General features: G+C 40.7%; 1 protein-coding gene and 1 long non-coding RNA gene across 2 annotated transcripts in view; one reads left to right on the top strand and one right to left on the bottom strand.

The window, feature by feature from the left end:
- LOC125704124 (uncharacterized) overlaps positions 1 to 23,574 on the top strand; it is a 68,886-nt gene extending 45,312 nt beyond the window's left edge. Inside the window, exons 22-33 of the mRNA XM_048969454.1 lie at positions 20 to 175; positions 261 to 408; positions 528 to 700; positions 19,587 to 19,715; positions 19,802 to 19,987; positions 20,663 to 20,907; positions 21,001 to 21,143; positions 21,231 to 21,455; positions 21,928 to 22,146; positions 22,240 to 22,370; positions 22,678 to 22,821; positions 22,968 to 23,574. Of these exons, the coding sequence (XP_048825411.1) occupies positions 20 to 175; positions 261 to 408; positions 528 to 700; positions 19,587 to 19,715; positions 19,802 to 19,987; positions 20,663 to 20,907; positions 21,001 to 21,143; positions 21,231 to 21,455; positions 21,928 to 22,146; positions 22,240 to 22,370; positions 22,678 to 22,821; positions 22,968 to 23,177 (2,109 nt within the window). The 3' untranslated portion in view covers positions 23,178 to 23,574. The remainder of the gene's footprint in view (positions 1 to 19; positions 176 to 260; positions 409 to 527; positions 701 to 19,586; positions 19,716 to 19,801; positions 19,988 to 20,662; positions 20,908 to 21,000; positions 21,144 to 21,230; positions 21,456 to 21,927; positions 22,147 to 22,239; positions 22,371 to 22,677; positions 22,822 to 22,967) is intronic.
- Positions 12,060 to 16,567, bottom strand: LOC125751663 (uncharacterized). The gene is made up of 2 exons (XR_007400719.1): positions 15,092 to 16,567; positions 12,060 to 14,488 (listed from the first exon to the last, which is right to left on the bottom strand). It is a non-coding gene; the product is annotated as an uncharacterized LOC125751663 (long non-coding RNA).
- Positions 23,575 to 23,945: the final 371 nt, after the last annotated feature.

Raw genomic sequence — 23,945 nt, 5'->3', positions numbered from 1 at the left:
ACAATGCTTTTATTTTTAGATCAGGTCCAGTAAGGATAAAGAAGTTGTAATGCAGTACTGGATTACTGGTCCTGGAGCAGATGAGGCACCTAAAAACATTTTCACTATGGAGAGAACCTCTGGCCAGCTCTATGTAACACAGCCTTTGGACAGAGAGAAGTGTTCCAGCTATACCGTAAGCATTGCTTCACTTTTCCTTAATAATGATGAAAAGAAACTTAGCCTGAATTGAGATGCCTAAATGATACTTCTTTCCCCAGCTTCTGGCTCACGCTGCTGCTGTTGGATCTGCTCTTACAAAAGAGGACCCTATGGAATTCATAATTACAGTGGGTGATAAGAATGACAACAAGCCTGTCTTTACACAAGATGTATATATGGGCAGTGTTCCAGAAGCTGTGGGTGAAGGTACAGTGTGCTGATATGCTTCACATTGCTGCTAAAGGTCTGCTTGCAAGGCAAGAATTTTGATACAGACATTGCATGAGCTTGATATTTTTGCATGTGCTTTCCCCTAAAATATTTAGGGTATGAGATCCTGAGTGTCACGGCAACTGATGCTGATGATCCTGAGACTAGTAATGCAGCCTTAAAATACAGCATTATAAGTCAAGATCCACCGCTACCTGTTCCAGACATGTTTGCTATTAATCCTACTAGTGGGCTGATACGACTGAATAATGGTCAACTTGATAAGAAGGTAGGTGGGCTTTTCTTCCTCTGACCAAAAACGGCTCTCAGTCTGAACAAATGTGTGACCTGAACTTTTTCTTTCCAGAAACACCCTCAGTATTCATTGACAGTTCAGGTTGGTGATATGATGGGAAATGGTTACTTGGTCACCTGTAAAGCCATAATTACTGTGACGGACAGCAATGACAACGCTCCTCAGTTTGACCCACAAACTGTAAGTTAGGTTTCACCCAATAATTACAACGCAGTAGTATCACTACTTGATATGTGCTCATGTTAATGATCCTGTTCTGTCCACAGTATGAGGTGTCTGTGCCCGAAAATCAAAAAGACACTGAAGTTGTGAAGTTGTCAGTGAATGATGCTGATGATCCTGAAACTCCTGGCTGGTTCACGAAGTTTAAGATTATCCAAGGGAATGATGGGAATGTCTTCAGAGTGTCAACTGCCCCTGGTGGCCTGGATGGCATCGTCACTCTAATAAAGGTGAAGTATTAGAGTTAATTAAGTCATTTTGTGTGTTGCTGGCTGTTAGCTCGAGGATCTGGCTGCTCCTTCATCAGAACAGCTGCCATGGATACAAGTTTGCAAATAATTTATTTTAAATGTGCTTGTTTCCCTGATGTAGGAGCTGGACTTTGAGAAGAAGAACAAATACACACTGCTGGTTACAGTGGAGAATGAAGCTCCATTTGCCATCCGGCTGCCCACAGCCACAGGGACAGTGGTGGTGAATGTGGAGGACAGGAATGAAGCTCTGCTTTTGAATAGCTACGCCCCTCAATTTCCTTGGTCCTCTGTAAGTCTAGTATCATTAATAATTATTGGTGAAAATATTCAAATTTTATGTAGAATAGCATTACACAGAAGCAAACCATGGTTCTGAGTACCATTTGGCAGCTTGATCAGTGCACCGTGGTAATTCAGTGTTTCTCTTGTGATAGTACTCAGTGTCTGTTCCTGAGCATAGAAAGGATGTGGAAGTGGTGCGAATGTTTGTGTACGACAACGATGAGCCAATGACTCCTAGTTGGCTCCCCAAGTTTGAGATAGTCCAAGGGAACGATGAAGGCTATTTCAACGTCAGCACTGGACCCTGCTATGTGGATGGCATTATTAAAACTGTGAAGGTAAATTCGTTCTTATGACCTTTTCAGTCTGAATTCAGAGAGGAGTCATTTTTCTTCGTCCCTTTGAAGTTGTTAATTTATGTGTTGCTAGTTAATTTTTTGCTATTAGTCTGTCAAAATTTGAAAACAGATAAAAAAAATAGTTTAAGAAATGATGTAATCACCTGCAGTGCAACCTAACAATTTAGACTTTTCTTTAATATTTACATATCCTGAAATAAGAGTGAGCTTGTCCCATTACATAGGGAGTCTAATTTCTCCACATTTCAGCCTGAGATAGAGGATCTAGGTGCACTGTATGGTCTGATGCGGTCTTGGCAGTGATGTGGTGTCATTCTCCTTGGTAACTGAAGCAGATTGGGATGTGTTAGACCTTTTGCGAGGGTGAAAAAAGTAACAAAGTAGGGTGGACAGGTCAAATGGACCTAGACATGCTCTGTGAGAGAGTAGGAGGATCCATCAGATGTTAGTGATGCCTGCAGGACCAGGTTACAGAGAAGGTGAGGTTCTCACTTAGTGTGACTCCAAGGTTTTTTGGCAATTATTCATCATGCTACAGTTGCTTTGATCAGAGTGACCCAAGCTGAGGCGGTATGTGAATATCTTTATTAAATAAAGTTAATTATTTGCAGTTATGCCAGAAACCTTGCCAGTACCTCTTTAGGAAAGGGACCCATTTGACCTTCCAAAGTGAAGCAATGCAACAAACTTCCTGGTTGTTAGCGAAACAGAAAGAGTGTTACATTTCTTTTAGCGTCCTGTGTGTTTGTTTTCCATTGAAGGGTCTGGACTATGAGAAGAAGAGTCAGTACACGTTGCTGGTTACAGTGGAGAATGAAGCTCCATTTTCCACTCAGCTGCCCACAGCCACTGCAACGGTTGTGGTGAATGTAGAGGATGAGGATGAGGCTCCAGCTGTGTAGAGGTTACAGATATTCAACTGAGTTTAAAATGTGTTTTATTAATACATTAGCATAATGTTCATTTCCTTGGAAGATCTTCTATTTCAGGTATTTGTTCTAATATTTAATTTTGTAATCAATAAACGTTCCTGTGGTGTAGGGCAGGTCTGAGGCCCCTCACCACCCTGACGAGGATAAATGGTTAGATGTCAGTGTTTGATAAAATTACACCGTTCCTTAATCAATGAATATCATGCCAACTCAATAGGATAGAAAGGGCATCTCTGATTGTAATGTTTAGTATTCTTAGTTTGGCTGGGTATGGTAGAGAATGAAGCTCCATCTTCCACTCAGCTGGCCACAGCCACTGCGTTGGTTGTGGTGAATGCAGAAGGATTGAAAACATCAATCAAGTTTTTTTCAAGTTTTTTGCTTAATGTATTAAGTATGTTTTGAAAAGTCATCACAAGTTTCTGGATTTCTGCAAATATTTTAAACTTACACTTACATGTCTGATTAACTACATTTATATTCCCTCGGGTGATTTTAGTAAAAGTAAGTCCAAACTGAAACAGTCTGTGTGCAGTTCCGTTACTATAGTGTAGTGGGCGCCAGAGGTCTCTCATTCATGCTAAAAAAGTCTATAAACCTGCATGAAGGACAGAAGAACTTCTGTCTTCTCACCTATTCTGGCAACTACACATGTAACACAATCAATTTTTCTTTTAAAAGTGCTTTTAGTCTTTTTCAAGTATTGTAAGTTTTACTCAGTTAACTATTTTTCTAGTAACATTATTGCCAAGGTGTACCTGTACTCCAGGAATGGATTCCAGGTTGGCCACTGGATAAGCAATACAGAAAATTTAATTATTATTAGGTAGCATTATTATATTTATTTTATTGTCTTATGTTACTGTACACTTTCTTGCTTGCAGATAACTTCCTGGTCAACATATCCTATTCTATTCTGTTCACGTATTTAATGATGACAAAATGAATCGCTTAAGGAAATGTTTACAGTGTCATCTTTACTGGAAATACAGATGAGTTCCCACCATTGACAAGTATTCAACGGCAGGAAGCCGGAAAGGAGGGCTGCAGTGCAGCTACATAAATAAGTCATGCTATCTACTATTGTTAAAAATAATTAACTTTAGATGCCAGTTCTGGCTCAAGCTGTTCCCAGTTAAGGAGCCATGTTTAATGACACAAACGCCTTTCATAATATCAATTCAAACTGATGACAAGCTTCATTTTAAACACAGCCCTATTGTAGACTGTGAATGGGCACCACAGGATCTAGGGAATTTCACAGTAACTGCATACAAATGATCATCTCCTTGCAAAAATATAATTTCTGTATCTTTAAATGCATTGTGCATCACATGTAAGCTATAAATACTGAATTTATCTATATGTAGAAGTCCTGTCGCAGAAGGTCTTTAGAGCCAATTTATAGTACAGTGTAACATGACTGATTTGTTCCTTAGCTACATCTTATATGGACCAGCAGCCAATGAGAGCTAAGTAAAGTAGAATATAACAGTGATAATGTATCGATTCATGGCAGTTCCCTTCTCACCTACCCCATACAGTGCTCTATCAGACACATAGAAAAATGAGAGAAAGCTTGGTGGTCACAGCCCAGGGTCAGCCAGTGTGCAGCACCCCTGCAATTGGGGGTTAAGGGCCTTGCTCAAGGCCCCAGCATGTCATGATTCTGTAAGGGCCTGACCTGACAACCTACTGATCACAGATATGGAGGCCTAACCCGCTGAACAACTTTCCACCCCCCATCCAGTGTGTTGGTTATTGGTAACACAAAATAATCCCACGACTTGTCAGTTTCAAAGGCTCCCTTCTGCCACCACTAGAGGGTATTGTGTTCAATGTAATGTTTGCCTGACAACTTCATGTCATTAATCACTACGCCACCTACTGTTGGGCATAAGCCTGGACATATGATAACTTGTACCATTTTTTAACCACGTCTGTTAAATATTTTATATTTCGTCTCATTGCCTTCAACGTATAACAATACGTAACATCTGTGTAATCAGATTAGTTGTCTTCTGTCATGCATCAGTAAGCCTTAAAACAATGGGCATCTGTGTGTCCACACCTGTAGGTCTAAGCTAACCTGGGGTTTTCACCTGATAAGACACAGCGTTCAGTCTACCTCTCAAAGTCATACATATAAAACACCCAGCAAGACAGCATAGATGCAGTTTCCAATAGTTTTGACCAAGACCATTTCCTATTTGATAAAATCTTATCATAGAAATCAGTTAATCAGTAGATATCACGCTAGCTAGACAGGATAAAATGACTATCTCTGTAATGTTTGGTGTTTTTAGTTAATAAACGTTGCACTGCTTGAAACTGGTGGAAGTCCATTTTAATTTAAAATGAAGATAACTTCCTGGTCAACATATCCTATTCTATTCTGTTCACGTGTTTAATGATGACAAAGTGAATCGCTTAAGGAAATGTTTATAGAACCTCCTGACATCACTTCCTGTTCTGACTTGTTGGAGGTGACTGTTACTGTGACCTTTGACTGTGACTGAACATATTAAAGGCCACGATACTATCCAAAAAAATAAGTAACTTCTTGAAGGTGACTTATCATTTAAAATTATATTACTGTAAATGTCAATGTTTTACACATTTAATCTGACTGGCAGAAAGACATATTACAGTATACTTCAGGGAAAAAGTACAGTAAAGCAGATTGATCTATATATTTATCGAACACATAGATGCCTCGTTTTGTAGTTCAAGTAATGTTTTAGTAATGTGATTACTACAAAAGCACCAGGCACTTTCTGAGAGAGTATAATAGGGTAGTGGACAGTCTGTAATATTTTCCCCACCCACGCCTCATTACCGATAGTGCTTACATGTCTACTAAGTAGCTGTACTTTATCCATTAACATAATCCTTGTGTATATTATTTCATTATTTATGTATATAACCATAATTCCACTTTCTCTTTAAAGGGAATCTCCAACCATATTTTTTTTAACATGTTCTTTTGTTCAACATCACATTGAAAATGAAACTATTATAAAACCTACACTCATCTGCTTTAGAGAGCATCACTGCTTGACTGTTTGTTTTAAATTGTAGAAAATAACTGATAACCTACGTTGTATCATCTGATAAAGTGATGTACTGTGAGAGCACGCAGCACGGGAGGAAATTGATGTGTAAATCGAACGTCAACGTTTCATGACACAGATGGAGCGTGCTGTCATGTCCTCATAATTTACTTAATCATTGTCAATCCACTAAAATATTCCAGCTGTATATATACAGATTTACAAATCACATTTGATGTGGCTATTGCCTGAGGAACAATGATATTTTTCCAAACTAATCTCAATAAGACTAAATCGATAGCAGTGCTTTAAAGTGCATGAAATTGTTTTTTTTTCTTCTTCAAACCATTCAATAAATATTTAAGACATATAGATGTACCTTACATAATAAAGATGAAAACTGGCTGATATAAGCAGTTGTTCTCCTAATATATTAGCTAGGCACGTGCGATGCTTCTTCAAGCCGGTAAGACATTCCATCTTAGGATAAGATGGTGAAGACAGAAAGCAGTTCAGAGTAAACACAACTTCCTGTGTTTGATATGCACACAGAGACTGAGGTCACAGTGACCTGAGAGTTACCTGATCATAGGTAGGATCAGAGACTGTGGAGACAGCATGTTTTCTAAAGCAAACCAGTTTTGATAGCCTGCTTTTGGATGATAAGAACTGTACCGGAAGACTCTCATTATTCCAATTAAGCATTCACTGGACACACCTTCTTGGACATTTTAGTGATCGATACTTGTCTCATGTTGTGTACTGCAGAAGGGCGTACTCGTTCTCCAGAGGTTCTTGGTAGTATTTAGTGATGTCTCTTCCCACGATGCTGAAAAAATGTCTGATAGCGTTATCGCATTTGTGTTCTGCATTAGCCACAACCACTTTCTGCGAATGCATGACTAATTACTTGCTGGACAAACGCCCTAACGGAAAGTTGCTTGATCTTTCTTTCAAGGACGTCTAGAATGATCAGAAATTTTTAAAAGGCCCATAATAATTGCAGCTCGAGGTAAAATGGACTTGTAATTACACCTCTAACGGCATTATATACTTACAGTCTCCAAGTGTCACATTACAGCTGATGCATTTGTAGTTTTTAAAGAATGCTCCGAAAAGTGAATAAATGTACATTCTTTTGATTCAAATTTCAGAATGTTTCATTTCATTCTCAAAACAATATTCAAATATAACAGAATGCAGATGATACAGCATTTCTGTAAATATTCCTTAATGCATTTCCAGTCTTTCTGTCAGAGCAAACAGCATCCTGTCAATAATCATTTAAGCTACCACATATTTTAATTAACTGAAATCTGTCTTGTCTAAATGTGAACACAACCTCAGTGATTGCCATAGTTTGCTCAATCCATAGTTTCAGAGCCTTAGCTCTTGTGTAGTGGACAGGCAGTAATCATCATTTTCATCACCAGGCTACAAACGAATGAGTTCTTTTGGTTTAATGCAGTCTTCTGTCAGACATCCATATATGTATAGAAACGAATGTCTTGCACAATAAATGTGCGCTGTGCCTTTAAATCTCCCTCAACCTGAAATACCTGTTTAGATTGCTGATAACGCTTCTTCCTGCTTCCATTTGCATTAGCTGTGCATTGTTGTGAGCAAGTGGTGCAGACTGTGGCATCAGGTTACAACATTTCACATCCTGTTCTTCCTGGTGACACACAGTCATGACCTGAGTGTAGGCAGCCATTTCACTGCGGCTAAAACACAAATTACACTGGAAGCATGACATCACAGTTTCTCACAGGTGGACTAACCTTACGTCACGGCAAATTGCCCGAGAGCAAACTTACCACACCTTTTCTTATCTACAAGCCGTCCCGGAGGCACTTGCATGATCGGCGTATAAGGATTACGAATCAGGAATATGTTTTAAAATTCTAAAATTTGCTAGTTTACCAAGTTTGCTACTAATGTAGTTTACATAGGTCACCTACTTGAAGTGTCAACAACAGTAAAGGTAAGTACGCATGATACAGCCAGGGTGGAGTTCAACTAAGCCGGGATAAAGCCTGGCCTAGCCCCCAGGGAGGCAATTATCTGCATTCACACCAAAGTGAGGAACGTACCAATTGTAGAGCCCCCCCTCTGTCCTTAATCACAAGATATAAGGGCTGACTGGGCACATTGTTTTGTGGCACCAAACTGCCACACTTGGGAAAAATAGTGAAGCACTCTACTGCAAAAGGGAAGCTTCAGAGATCCTGTGGGAAGAATCTCAGAAGGCTGGAAGATAGAACTCCTCCAGCTCCTCAGGCAGATCGAAATCTCCCTCATGCCACGAGATGTTGAATTGCGCGCCACCATTTCCTGCTGGCAACACCGTCTCCCACTATGAACTGCACCATCCCCCACAACCGACTACACTTTATGTCTCGCAGCATTTGTCTAGCTGTGACGTCATTCTGAAGTCACATGCCCACAGCATGTGTGTACAAGATCCCCCTTTGAGCTCAGGGACCCTGTCATTAGACGCCTGATTCTGTATTGGGGGGGAAGGGGGGACGGCTGGTGGATCATTTAATTCATGAACCTTAACATGAGAAAAGGCAGCCTAAGAGTCACTGACGCATCGCCGTCTTTAGCCAGGAGGGACTTTCTGTGGCTCAGCGTGAGATAGGAGACACGGAGCACATTCCAGGAAACAATACCCCTACAAATGCAAGATGGTGCTTGTCTCTGCCACAGAAACAAGAGGCCGTGATTTTTTTCGGGTGAATCTGAACATGCTGAAACTTACCTCAAGGATAAAGAGACGTGGTCGAGATGCATGCTTCCACAACATAATAAGACTTTAAAGGTCATGCTACATAAACATTTTATGCTATCTAAAAGCTTCTGTGTTAATGGGCTTTTAAGGACATTGATGAAGTCAATATGCTACAGCGGAAGCAGCTTTGCAGATAAAAACCACGGATTCCGAGTTCCTTTTTCGAGGAAGAATTCTTCACAGTTTATGAAGTGTATAGTTATTTGTTCACGATTTTAAACATATATTTTAACTATTTCAACTTGGGTAGGTATGGACAAAAAAGTCTCATGTTATATTAATTAAGGCTTGTATTTACTTCAGGTGTTTTGTGCAGATAAAAGCTAGTTATTCTTCTCGACTCTGACCTGCAGGAACATGCTTTGATGGTGCCATAAAGCATCTCTTCACACGAGCAAATAACCACCCAACCCCCATATGCTCTCTCTCTCCACCCAGTTTCTCTCCCGCAGCAGAGAAGTTAATAGTTTGCATCCTGAGTCCGAAACATTCAGCTAAATGCATAATTTATGAACAACACGAACATGATGTTTACTTTCACAGCCAGTGTCTGTTACCTAAGGCGGACAAAAGTTAAACGTAACTCAACCTTTGTCCATTAAAAAGTCAACACATGTATAGCAAGGAAATGGTAGATACATGCGTTGTACGATTTCTGAGTTAATTTGTAGTTATTAATACGTAGATGAAGGAGAAAAGTGCTAAAGCATTTTAAAAAATAACATATGAGAGGAAAAATCCAGGAGACATTTTCAAGTTTAGTAAATGAATAGCAATCGGCTATTATCAGTGGCCCAGGCCAATGGCCTTGGTAGAATCATGGTTAAAGTTCTATTTGTTATAACCATCAAGCAGGAAGAAAAAATGTAGTTTCTCTTTCAGCAGCAGTGTATAAATACACTGTTAATCATTAAATGAGTTTTAGAAATGGGCTGTAAAAGAGAGAGGGGTTATTTTTTTTTTACTAACGAACACACTACGGTTAAATGAATGTCTAGTGGATTAATACACACTCTGTCACAAAGAGTTGTGTGTATTACTATTAGACATTGAAACCGTATTTCCCTAAATCATTTTCAATATTTTTATTGTAGAAAAATGTATTCATATTTTGATCATTGCAAATAAAGTTTGATGATGATATACATAGCACCCTTAAAATGCATTTTCTAAGCCAACACACTAGCAAACTAAGGATTTAGAATGCATTTATTGCAACCCATTTAACCTTTTATATAGGGGATGGGTGGAACATAATCAGGCACAACAGAAAGTTAACAGCTGCAGATGAAAATAACAGTGTTTTGTTGAAAATGTTAGAAATGAAATACGGGAGCTTAAGAGTTAACAGAGAGATGCTTCACCTCTCCTCAGTAATACTGGGGATACTGGATGATATTTACCACATGCAATTACATTGTTTCATGCCTTGTTCTGAACACCAAACAGTACCTTCATAGCAAAGCTGCCAGGAAACCATTTGTATCTCAAGGCTTTTGTATCATTAGCAAGGTCAGTGATATCTACACTATATTGTGGAATGTGTGTGTGAGGAGGGGGGGGTATCCAGTCATAATGGTTGTATTGTGAACCCTTCCATCCCTTAAGGACATGAATGTGACACTCTTCAAAGCAACTGTCTGGTTTTTCAAAGCCAAATGTATAGTATAATTCTACAACAGCACATTATGCCGTATGCACAAATTGGATGCCAAACAAAACCATTTTAACAAACAAAAAGAACAACATGACCTAGCTTATCAAGTGCTAGTTAAAATAAATTTGGAAACGCAGGCCATTACATGGACGGGCTTGCTTTTTATCGGCGACAACAAAATAGTTTGCTTAGGGAACGTCAACGAGATGCATAGGTGATGAGCAGACTGTGAACAAACATGTTGCAGGTGAAGAGCTGGGGTTACTGGTGCGAGAAGATGGGCTGGCTGCAGCTCACAGGCATTTTAGCGCATCTCCACAAGTTTGCTTTACAAATGCAGCTCGTCAGTCTCACTGGGGTCGCACTCAAACACAAAGATAATCAGGCCGAAAGAATGTTAAACAAAACCCCCCTCATTTTGTTTCCCATGAAGATTAATTTGAAGCATCTGTGTAATTAAAGCAAAGTCAAATCCTGCTTAGGAATCGCAATGTCGTGTGTTTTGCCCTTTCGATAAGGGAAAATAAATGTTCTGCTGCCTCAGTCTGTGTCTATCAGTAGGCCGACAGCATGAAAATGTCTGCAGTCAGTGAAGAGCAGTGTAAAAGGCAGGCAGTTAATACAAGTTATAAAATCCACATTTCAAAGTTCCATGTCTTTGCACACGTTAAAAAGATATTTGTGGGGGTGATCAACACTTTAAACTATTCCTACCAGCCGTATTTTTTTTCCAAATGTCATCAGATAAACTATCACTTGATAAAAACAAAGACTGCACCAAAAAAGTGGGCAGCAATTAATACGCCCCCTATTTTTTTCAACGAACAATCGAGCATCTATTCGCATGATCATGAAACAGGCATGTGATTCAGCCTGTGACTTTTTATGACTCAGATGTGTGATTATCGACTGCCTTTCATCTTCAGTCGGTGAATTTAGACATTGTTAATAACAGAAGGTGAATGTCTTAACGAAGAAATAAACTCAATAGATAGGGGGAAATAAAAGGAGGTTATAGCTCTGACTGAAATTTCAAACTTTACACTTCATTTTAGAGAACCGGGTATTGGCCATGTAGTTCGCGTCTAAGCTTAAATGGATTTGACTCACAAGGTTAAAATTAAATTACGACATGATATTACCTACACTGCATATGTAGGCTACGCCTGTATATTTCTACATATTTTTAACAACCTTATCAACTGCACCAAAGAAACGCAGGCCTACATATTTCTGATTCTATTCCTGAACTGTCTCAGGGTCGGCCTGTTTCAATGTTAACAATGAAAGGACATGGATGGATGAATGTTTATAGGAAAACTGCATTCAATAAGTACAGTTCATATGTGGGTGGCTCTGGAAATGGTGTCATAAGGACGGGAAGCAGAACCCAGCCACTCCTACCAATCTGTTCCCGGACTGTGCGTTTCACACCTGAGCCCCGCAGCACAGAGCTCATGCCTGTAATCTGACTTCCCGTATTATCGGTTTATAAGGGCGAGCTGCAACACTGCTGGGGAAGAAAGGGAAGACATGTCAGAAATGGTATTACACATGCAAATCTGAAAGGCAATAAAGATATGCACTATGTGCCCCTGAGCTGGATAAACAGTTTGAAGATAAATGGATGGCTAGATGGATGGATGGATGGATGGATGGATGGATGGATGGATAAGTGGAAACCTGTAGGCCAGCACTTGGTATGCGTTTGGAAGTCAGACAGAATAAATACAAGCTATTTCATTTTAAGGATACAAATACATTCTGAAGAACATGACCTCAAGTGTGGAACATTTAATATTAAAAAGCAGTTCAATTTCCCATGAACAAGACATAAAACATCTGTCCTCCCTGCTCTGATTTAACAATTAATGACTTAATGCGACTTAATGAGTAATTACATTAAAGGGAAGGATGCCCTGCCTGTACAAGGCTATTTCCAAAGGTTACAGTATTTAAACACAGTTACAGCTTATTTGCAATTCAGAATAAGTATTGTCAAGATGGTGGGAAAAAGGTTCAGCATTGGCTTTAAGCTTCATTTATTTTATGCTTCATGCTATAGCCTGTGAGAAAAACCCATAATTTCATTATCAACAATTGGTTGCACTTTTGTTAGAAAAAACATGTATTAGAAGATAAAGCCTATTTTGATCCTATAACATTTAACCACACAGATGCATCATATACTCATTCCAGTAACCACTTAACTAATCTCCATACTCAGCATAAGAGATTCTCCATTAATGCAAGTTGTTGTGAGTATGAAAAGAGCAATAAGAGTAATAGATCAATATCTCACCATCATAAATTATTTAACAAGGAACTAAAAAGTTTGAAGTCAAACTTATTTTTAACCTCATCTTTTTCAGAGACTCTGGAATCTTAATCTCATTTTACTCTGAAACTGCGGTTACTTTTATAAAAAGAACAATTCAATTTAACACACCTTGTCATTTAGACCACAAAATAGTCATTGCCGCAGTCCCACCCATCAAATAATTGTTCAGATCTCCTGACTTGCAGTATTCGGCTTACAGACATGAACTGATACCAATCAACAAATGTCTCGAAAAGGACAGAAAAAGGAAGTATCACAGAATATTCCTTCTACCACCACCTTCTGCATAATTGATGCTGTATAAATGGTTCAAGACCAGCAGGAAACATCACATGATGACTGAGCTTCATATACTTACTGAGTGGTAAATGTCTGATTCGGTCATATGTATGTATTTGGCAAATGCTTCTGTCCAAAGCAACATATAGCTAAGAAAACATGGTCAAGCCAGTCCCTGAAACGACTGAAGAGCCCAAAAATAAAAATAAGCTTACTTTACCAACCACAGGATTTGAACCAACGACCTTCTGATTACAGAGACCTAGTCCTAACCCTCCCAGACACACAACACCCTTGAAGAAACAAATAGCAGTTCTCAAAAAATGAAGTGACAGTAATGGTATTAACTAATAACATTAATGTCAATTTAAATAACATACGTATATTATTTAATAAAATGTAATACCATGTAAAATATTGCAGCAACAATAGGTATTACTGTTTGATGCAAAACAATACATGATATTTGTGTGAGGGGGGCTAGGGGGAGATGGTCACAGTCAGCTGACCATAACAATTTGTAATAGTTTGCTAAACCTGTTCCTCGAGTTCTGTATTTGTATATATGACCTCATACATATAGTATCATTGATACTTAACTTGTCATTTGTGCAGCACACAGGAATTCTTTGGATTGTCACATGCCTAATCTGGCTCTCTGTGAGAGACACAAATGTGTAGGCATGTTCAGCTAAGTTCAGGGGTCAGAACACCAGTTCAGCCAGTGTACAGCCTTCCTTAGCAGATGGGGTTAAGGGCTTCGCGCAAGGGCTCGACGGTGATATCATTACTCTGCCAGGCTCAGAATTTGAACCCATAATCCATAATATTATCCTATGTATCAGGCATGAACAGGAAAAATCTCTCTTCTCATTACAGTTCTGCTTGCCAAACAACCAAAGTTTCAGCAATAAATCCAGGGCTGTCGGAGGGTCATGGATACCCTGTCAGATTCAGGGGAGACACCGCTTGACAAGGGACCATGAAGAGTTTTTTTCAGGAGGTCCAGAAATTCTAGGTAGACCCTTGCCTACAACATATGACGCGAAGTGATGTCATAGTGAAAGCTATGAATACAAGGAAACTGTAGACAGGATGGGAAGTCTGGGGGATTCCTGGGCTCAAATATTGATGAAATATACAAGTATGGTGGCTGAATACGAAACAACCTTCCTAACTCTCCAGATCCCAAAAGCGGTAGGGCATTAGGATCATGGAGTGTGTGGTCAGTAAGATCTGCTGAATGGTGCCTTTCAGTTCAGCTCTGGTTGAGGTGAAGATATTATGCAAGGATTCTGTACCCCAATGTGGACCTTCACATGGCAATGAAGAAACAGGCACCAATCATTTTTACACAATTAAACACAAGTTCTCGTTTTAAAACTGTTTCAAATTTTAACTCATTTTAACTTTTAAACTGAGGCTAAAGTACATCATGCTTTTGAGCAGTGTCGAAAGATAAGCTGCAATGTGTACTTAGGGCAGTGTAACTGTTAGCTATCGGGAGGAATTAAATGGTCTAATAAGGGTGTGACAGCCTGAGTGAGACTGGGAGGTATTTGCAGCATTGTTCTCTGGGTGCCGAGACCTGCGAAGAGACAAAGGAAGGTAAATACCTCAGTTTGCGTACTTATCTGCAGTGTTTTTGTTTTGAGAAAAACTAACAACAATAATAGTGGTTGGCGAATGGGACTTATTCCTCATTTTATAAGTATTACCTTCACACGTAGTGAAAATGGAGTATTATTAAGAAGAGGGTGGTGACTGACTTGCTTTGCTTTCATTAAACAATTATACAGTGTGTCTTTGGCTGTTTTGAATTGTTATGGAAAAAAAATCAACCTTTCATATCACTCCATCATCTTTCACTTTAAACATCAATCGAAAATTGCCTGATTCGTGTTGCCTAAAATATGATACAAATCATTCAGTATGCTAAGGTAAAACCTGAAGTTCTTCACACGACAATGAGAATACGTTCAGCTTGTAAAACTACACGTAACTTATGCACTGTGGTATTTCCAGTACATAATGTGTTGTCTGCGGCCTAACAGGTGTACTGAGACTGTTCTTAAGGTTACACACATACAATTCTAATTCAAGCTGATTGATTAACTGTAATGAGTTAATTCTGTGTTTCTTTCGTTATTTAATTTTTTTACTTTTAATATATATTTTCGATAACTCTCACCTGCAATAACGCCATCCAAAGTAGGGGGCTCGTATACCCAAACCACAATTTGCATTTCAACGCCGAGTTTTTCCAGGACAAACGCGCTCGCTCTTGCGGGCGTTTCCTCTAAAACCCCGTAGGGAATAAATTGAAACGGTTGGCTTTAGGACCCGGTGAGAAAGAGCGGAGTCTCCATTTACCTGTAGGCAGCTTGCGGATGAAGAGGCTCCATGCCCATATTTGGATGTTGGCCGTCCTAAGGGGCGCGGCAGCCCCCGCTTCCCGAAACTACCTGCTCAGCTGCGCATTAATGTGCCAGCACACCTTTGGGGAGGGGTAGCCTGCGAAACTGTGTGGACTAAGGCGGATTTGCTTTTTTTCCCCCCTTCAAACGTTCACTATCCCTGCTTACAGAGAACAGAGGTTTTCGGCGAGACTTCGCTCTAATGGGGACTTACAAGGTCTTGGCGTTGGGACTTATCTTTTTACTCCAGGTAAGTTGGTTTTTACTTGGGTTTTCGTGGTTGCTGTGCTGTGGATATGAAGCCTTTCATTTTTTTTAACCCCCTTAAAGTTGTTATTTTTTTTATATATTTAAATATTATAAATTAAACGTAGACGCTAGCAGATATGTAATTAAAGTTGCCTGTGGTCTGTTTGCTTCGGAGTCGTTGGACCCATTAGTTTGGGAGTGAGCGCCCAACCGTGGCAGCGCCCTTGATTTCATTTATGTATTTATTGCTTACTTTATGTAATTTAAGTCTTATTAAACCTTAAATCCACTGGACTGATTGGCGAAATTGTGGTGTATCGTTTTCTACTTCGTCTTCAATTCCTAAGTTGGATAAGCGTCCTTGTTTCCGTAGCTTATGGCGGGTCTCTGCACGGCTCGAAGGTGCCCCGGCCAAAGCCATTGTAAAAGCAGTGCGCCTTACCTGCTTTTGCGCTGAGTTGTTGAGCCGCTTCTTTCCCTCTTTCTCTTTCTTTCCTTCTTCCAGGTTTTCAATTTAGGGTCATGTGAAGAGGAAGAGCCATGTCAGCCTGGATTTTCATCAAAGCTCTTCACCTTTAATGTAGATCGGGCACATTTGGAGAAGGGCAGGAGGCTGGGGAGAGGTAAATCCTTGAATGTTCTGAGTTTTTGTCATTTTTCCTGGGCACCTTTCCTTATTTAAAGTTTATTGCGGCCATACGTGTTCCCTGCGATTTCCTGAACTTAAAGCACAAACGAATACGGAAGCTTATCTAGTGGTATCTTCAGACAGCCTTGATTTAGTAAAACTGGGAGCACTGCTGGTGTGTGTGGCGTTGAGTGCAGGGTACCAGGGTAATGCTCTCGTAGATGTATTGTCTCTTGCTTCTTGTGCAACAAGGTGGGCTGTGTGTGTCTGGGGGGGGTGTTTTTTAAATGTTGAGGGATCAGGTTTCGGATCCTGGTAAAGGTTAACAGAAATATTGCCAGTATACGCTCTATCGTCTTTGAAATAAAGACATCAGTTGGTGAAAGGTGTGGTTAGGATATGCTAAATTGTATAAATGCTTAATTTAGTATCTTGTTCAGTTGTATTTTAACTTGGGGCCTCCTGGTTAAGTAGCCATGGTATGATAGGGTGTTTTTGTCAGTTTAAACATGCTTTATGATGTCATGCATAACGCCTTGTGAAACTGAAGTTCCTGGAATCCTGACTGGGCGTGTAAGCAACCGGCTCGGACTAGACCTGCCGAGTGAGTGCGACAGGTCTTGTCTTGTAAATGGAAGGAGGAGCCCTGAACTTAGCCTGCAACATTTGCTTATTATCAAAATTTATATGCACCCACCGTCCAATCAAGCCTAACCCTAAGCATGCTTAAATCACTCGGGACAAATCAAACATTTGGAATTGTTACTCATTATTCATGTTTTATATTTTGTTGTGCTGGAAATGTGCAGTCATAATGGCATTCTGTTCTGTATTCTGCTGTACTAAAATTCTAAGGATAAAAATTCAAGGTAGTTGGAGAACCTTAAGATTTTTGAGCCTTGATTTTAAAAATATTTCCTTTAGATGCCCGTCTGAATTGGAGGTAATTGTCAGTAGCCAGTGTGTCCTCCAGCCTTTGACTCCCCGTTCCTAGTATGCCATATTTATGGGCTCTGCCTTTGATATTTGGTGGTTAAAGTGGTTATTGATGGCTGGTAGAGATTGCAGAGCAAGATGGTGGATAGGAGTTTAGGTTACATTAAATGGATAACTAATGGAGCTTTTCCACTGCCATCAAGAACCTAGCTGTAGGAGCCTAAACTGAGCTGGTTGTGTCGCCACCCTCTGACTGCTCAAAATGCATAGAGATATCAGTGTTCTGTGCATGGATTATCTGAAGAAAGTGTAACATTCGGTATATCATTCATTATTAGTAGTTTCGAACATGGCAATGCATAGCTGAAAACGCAAAAGTAAAATTTCCAGTTAAAGTACTGTAGAACAGCTGAATGGAATGGATTTGCAATATAAATTTGAGCAAGTGAATGCTAATTCCGCTAGTGTTTCGTGCTTGCATAACATGGTGATTCTCATAGACATGCTAAGAAATTAGCATGCGGCCAAAAAATTTAATTGCATATAGTGAATTACGTGTACTGTGTGAACAGTAAGAGTCTCTTCTGTTGTACGTGACTGCCGCTCTCCAAACTCGTCCAAGCCTTTAATGAGCTGATCCTTCTGCAGTGGAAACCCAAGGCAAGCTGGATTCGTGCAGTAACTAGTCTCTTCGCAGTATGGGTCGGTTCCTGTATGCCAGTGGGAAAAGTGCCGTAATCGATCTAGTGATTTGTATGGGCTGTAGTTGCAGCTTGCAGAAAACGATGAGCGTGTGTCAGTGTTTATTGACAGTGATGCATAGCACATCTAGCACCTTTTAATATTGGAGTATTCTTTGCAGAATGAAATGCTAAGATGACAGACCGCACAAACTTTTCAATATGTCCATTTAACAGATATCTAAATGACAAACTCTTTCATTGGGGACCCTTGTAATGAATTAAAGAATAAATTTAAAGTGTACCTCTGGAAATCAGTAAATGTTTGTTTAGCATGTCCTGGCTTAAATATATTCTTTAAATGACATGGTAATCTATGTATTGGCCACCTTCCTGAATTTGAAGTTTCACCATGTTCTATTGGTGTTTCTTTATGCAGTTCTGTATGATGACTGCAGTGGGCGCCAGAGGTTCCTCTTCAACTCAGCAGATTCCCGTTTTAAGGTGGAATCAGATGGGACTATCCTAATAAAAAGGCCTGTGACCTTACATGAAGGGCACAAGAGCTTCTTTGTTCATGCCTGGGACTCAGTGGGCAAGAAGGTCACTGCAAGAGTCCGGGTGCAGCTTGAGCCACAGACCAGCCATGTGCTGCTTGGTGTGGAAAATGTCCCTGCTGAACAGGTAGGATGTATTGAATGATTGCAGTGATTTTGGTCCATTTTGTTTCAAGTCCTGAAGTGTGATTAGTTTGCACTCCATGGTGTCCTTCTGCTTTCCAGTCTGATGGCAGTGAGTCTGTCCCAGAGCTGGTGTTTCCAAGGTCCTCAGCTGGTCTCAGAAGAAGGAAGAGAGAGTGGGTGATTCCTCCAATCACAATTCTTGAAGGTCAAATGGGTCCCTTTCCTAAATTTGTGGTGAAGGTATGTCACATTTTTATACTTTACTGACGCTTTGCTTTCAACTGTCTTATGTACTTTTATGCTCATCCAATAAACAATGCTTTTATTTTTAGATCAGGTCCAGTAAGGATAAAGAAGTTGTAATGCACTACTGGATTACTGGTCCTGGAGCAGATGAGGCACCTAAAAACATTTTCACTATGGACAGAACCTCTGGCCAGCTCTTTGTAACACAGCCTTTGGACAGAGAGAAGTGTCCCAGCTATACCGTAAGCATTGCTTCACTTTTGCTTAATAATAATGAAAAGAATCTTAACCTGAATTGAGATGCCTAAATGGTACTTCTTTCACCAGCTTCTGGCTCACGCTGCTGCTGTTGGATCTACTCTTACAAAAGAGGACCCTATGGAAGTCGTAATTACAGTGGGTGATCAGAATGACAACAAGCCTGTCTTTACACAAGATGTATATATGGGCAGTGTTCCAGAAGCTGTGGGTGAAGGTACAGTGTGCTGATATGCTTCACATTGCTGCTAATGGTCTGCTTGCAAGGCAAGAACTTTGATACAGACATTGCATCAGCTTGATTTTTTTTTTGCATGTGCTTTCCCCTAAAATATTTAGGGTATGAGATCCTGAGTGTCACGGCAACTGATGCTGATGATCCTGAGACTAGTAATGCAGCCTTAAAATACAGCATTATAAGTCAAGATCCACCGCTACCTGTTCCAGACATGTTTGCTATTAATCCTACTAGTGGGCTGATACGACTGAATAATGGTCAACTTGATAAGAAGGTAGGTGGGCTTTTCTTCCTCTAACCAAAAATGGCTCTGTCTGAACAAATGTGTGACCTGAACTTTTTTCTTTCCAGAAACACCCTCAGTATTCACTGACGGTTCAGGTTGGTGATATGATGGGAAATGGTTACTTGGTCACCTGTAAAGCCATAATTACTGTGACGGACAGCAATGACAACGCTCCTCAGTTTGACCCACAAACTGTAAGTTAGGTTTCACCCAATAATTACAAGGCAGTAGTATCACCGCTTGATATGTGCTCATGTTAATGATCCTGTTCTGTCCACAGTATGAGGTGTCTGTGCCCGAAAATCAAAAAGACACTGAAGTTGTGAAGTTGTCAGTGAATGATGCTGATGATCCTGAAACTCCTGCCTGGTTCACGAAGTTTAAGATTATCCAAGGGAATGATGGGAATGTCTTCAATGTCTCAACTGCCCCTGGTGGCCTGGATGGCATCGTCACCCTAATAAAGGTGAAGTCCCAGTATTACAGCTGTCATGTCACGGTGCAGGAAGGATGGAGGCGAAGGCAGGCATCGGGGAAACCTAAAGGGGCTTTATTCAAACGAAATGCAAGGCAAAGGGAAATGGACCACAAAGGGTAAAACTAGGTCAGGGCGAGCCAGATGGAGAAACGGGGCACAGAGTAAACGGAGGGGTACATGCAGTCAGCAGTTCAACATTACAATGTAACACTACAATGACCAGACTGGGGAGTTCAGGACGAGGAGGCACTATATACACCACAGATGAGGGAACAGATGAGAGGCACCTGGGATCATCCACACGAGGGCTGAAACGAGAGGCGGGGTTAAACGAGGAACAGGTGTGGCTCGTTAGAGCCACTCCACGATGGAGAAGGCATGCGGGGGTGTGACAGTGTTTGTCACTTGTTCTTTAATACATGAGCAGGGTATACTGGGTTATAGTGAAGGTATTAATATGGTGAATGTGCCCTATTATGTAGAGTGCCAAACTAAACTAAGTGCAGATTGTGCAAACTTATTGGACTCGTTTACCATAAACCATAAAAAGGTTATACATCTACTATTATGCTTGGTTCCTTAAGATATGAGTCAGATATCTGTCCTGTTCATATAGAAATTTCTTGGGTGCAAATTTATGACGTGCTTGTTTCCCTGATGTAGGAGCTGGACTTTGAGAAGAAGAACAAATACACGCTGCTGGTTACAGTGGAGAATGAAGCTCCATTTGCCATCCGGCTGCCCACAGCCACAGGGACAGTGGTGGTGAATGTGGAGGACAGGAATGAACCTCCGGTGTTCAATCCACGCGAGAAGCATGTTTCTGTGGAAGAGAGCTTGGCTGTGAATGAGATAGTTGCTCAGTATACAGCAACCGATCCAGACACTCACATGAAACAGACAATAGAGTAATGAAATGCATTTACTTTTTTATTTGGTTGTGTCTGCCATGTTTATAATCCAAGAATTTTGCCTAACCTACTACTTGTACTTCCTTTCAGGTATAAAATGGTTCCAGATCAGCTTGGATGGCTAGCTATTAATAAAACTACTGGCTATGTCACTGTTAAGAGCAAAATGGACCGAGAAGAATCCTCTCTTGTTGATGGCAAATACAAAGCTCTGGTTCTTGCTATTGATAATGGTACATTTTTTTTTGTCCACGTTACCCTTAATCTAAATCAGGAAGATGCATGTAGTCCATGAATCTTAAGCCTTTTGGGTTTTGCAGGTGCCCCTCCTACCACAGGAACTGGGACATTGATTGTGGAACTGAAGGATGTGAATGATAATGCCCCAACAATCGACCAAAGAGATATCCGTATCTGTAACAAGAACCCCGAGCCGGTGTTGCTCTCCGTCAGTGACAAGGACGGGCCCCAGTTCGGCCCCCCGTTCAGAGTGGAGCTTCGGGATAAATCCAACAACAATTGGACTGCAAGAATGAATGAAAGCAGTAAGCATGTAGCTGTTTGTAGAAGAGGGGAAACAATTGATGGGGGTGGGGGGGTGGTTGGTAGTTGGGATGTCCAACTGTACTTTATCCCCTTGATGTGGTGGGGTGACAGATATGTTGAAACAAAGGCTACAGTGATTGTAGTCAATAGTATGTTTTGAATCAGTGAGTGATGGGTGGGGCCAATCTGCTTTTAGTTGGGGCCAGTGAGTTGTGCTAATCGGGCACTAGTCAGCATTGCTAGTCTCAAGTAATATGAGCAAACCTTGAAAATACAGTTTCCATGCTGACAAATTAAATAGCACTTGTATTGAAATGGAAAGCTAGTTACTATCAGTTCTCTCCTATTACAGTTGGTAAAGGCTTTAATGTTTCCACACTATAATTAAACGGATGGGGTCTTTGGAAGAGGTTTAAAAAAAAAAAAAAGTCTGGTCTTTGTTCTGATTCTAACTTTGCCCCCCCTCTTCAGGTACAGGCATTATACTCACATTGAAGGAACAGCTGCCACGGGACAAGTACAATGTGGTCCTAAGGCTCTTTGACAGTCAAAACCTTTATCAAGATAATACTCTCGTTGCTGATGTCTGTGACTGCACCGGAAAGGACATTTCGTGTGACGACAAATACGTTGCTGGCTTGGAGCTGCCAGGGATTCTGGGAATCTTGGCAGCAATCTTACTTCTGCTTCGTAAGTAGTGCCTCTGTGTCTTGGGTGGTTTTTAATTGTATGTATTGTAGAATTGGCACAGCCTCCTGATCTCCTTCCCCTGCCACCCTTCAGTGCTTGTTCTGCTGCTGCTCATGTTCCTGAGAAGGAGGACTCGGGTGAAGAAGGAGCCCCTGCTCCAGGACGACGACATCCGGGACAACATCTACTACTATGACGAGGAAGGTGGTGGAGAGGAAGATCAGGTGGGTGCCAAAGGCTCTGAATAGTATAGATCGTTCAGGGGTGCATTTTCCAGAAGCTCCAATTAACGACTTGCATGGTTTGAACCACTCGGTCGCACTCCGCTTTGGTGAAACATCCCCCGCCTGTGTGCCGCTCTGTTTAAATCATGCCCAAGTTTGATTTGGGTTAGTCTACATCAGAGTGCTCTGGGAAACATGCCAAATTTGTAGAATTGAGAACCAAGGACTGTTAAGGGTGTTGTCCTGTATTTAGAAGAGTTGCGGTCAACTAAGTTGTTCTGTCTTCACTCTGCCCCCTTGCAATCAGGACTATGACTTAAGTCAGATACACAGAGGACTGGATAACAGGCCAGACGTTTTCCGTAATGACGTGGCCCCGACGTTCCTGGCTGCACCACAGTACCGGCCCAGGCCTGCCAACCCCGAGGACATCGGCAACTTCATTGACGATGTGAGTGGACAGTGGTTTGTACACGTCGCGCGACGTGATCGTGGGTTCATTTATGCTGCAGTTCTTGATCCACAAATTTGGCCGTTGCTGTCAATATGGTTTAATATGATTTTATAAGATGGTCTTTTTTTTTTTTAACTTTACAGAACTTAAAGGCTGCAGATACAGATCCAACGGCTCCACCCTATGACTCCTTGTTGGTGTTTGATTATGAGGGAGGGGGCTCTGATGCTGGTTCCCTCAGCTCGCTCAACTCCTCCAGTTCTGGGGAGGACCAAGACTACAACTGCCTAAATGAATGGGGGCCGCGATTTAAGAAGCTGGCTGACATGTATGGTGGTGGTGAAGAGGACTGAAGGTCACGTGACAGACTTTGTGCTTGTGGCCATTGATGAGTCCTGTGTCGCTCTGCCCTAAGACTGTTGCCTTGTTGTCTGGGTCTTACTCCACACTTGTGGTTTAATGGGAGTTGCTTTTGAATGTGAGATCATTCTCAGAAGACTGATCTGGCGCTAGGACTTGAGTTTGTGTATATATGCACCTAATGAACTTGGATTAATTGTTGAAATGATGATTAAAGGTGATTGAATATTTTAAAGTGCTATCCATGCTCAGTTTTAATTTCCTTCATAGTCATATTTAGTGCCTTAAAGACATTTTTCACTTTGCTTTTATGAGTTTTTTTCACTCTTGCATTCATTGTGATTGTTAGGACTTTTTGTTAAAGGTTTTTATTAAAATATTAAAAACAAATGCCTTTGGACTGATGCTTTGGCATTTAGTAATCTGACGCTACTTGTTCTATGTTTTGAGTTGGTCTCCTTCATGAAAGAACGGCTTCTCTTGGAGTAGATGATAGACAGCAGTGCTGAACAACCCTGAACCTTGACAGTTTAATATACCTCTTTTGAGGAGGATGGCATGCAGATCAGACTTGGTGTGTTGACCAAAATCTGCTCGTAGCCCAGTAAATTGCCAGTATTCCTGTCAACCCTAATATTAAATGGACTTGGTTATCAAAGAACTCTGAATAACTTCAGTTTTAGCCCCTTGACTGCTATGCTTGTATTTAAGAAGAGAGTAGTAATTAACACATGCACAGACCTCAAGTAATATACTTATGA

Source organism: Brienomyrus brachyistius, chromosome 11 (assembly GCF_023856365.1).
Source record: "Brienomyrus brachyistius isolate T26 chromosome 11, BBRACH_0.4, whole genome shotgun sequence".
Lineage (NCBI taxonomy): Eukaryota > Metazoa > Chordata > Actinopteri > Osteoglossiformes > Mormyridae > Brienomyrus > Brienomyrus brachyistius.
Note: the sequence above shows the minus strand (reverse complement) of the source record. Positions and strands in the feature narration are given on the sequence as shown.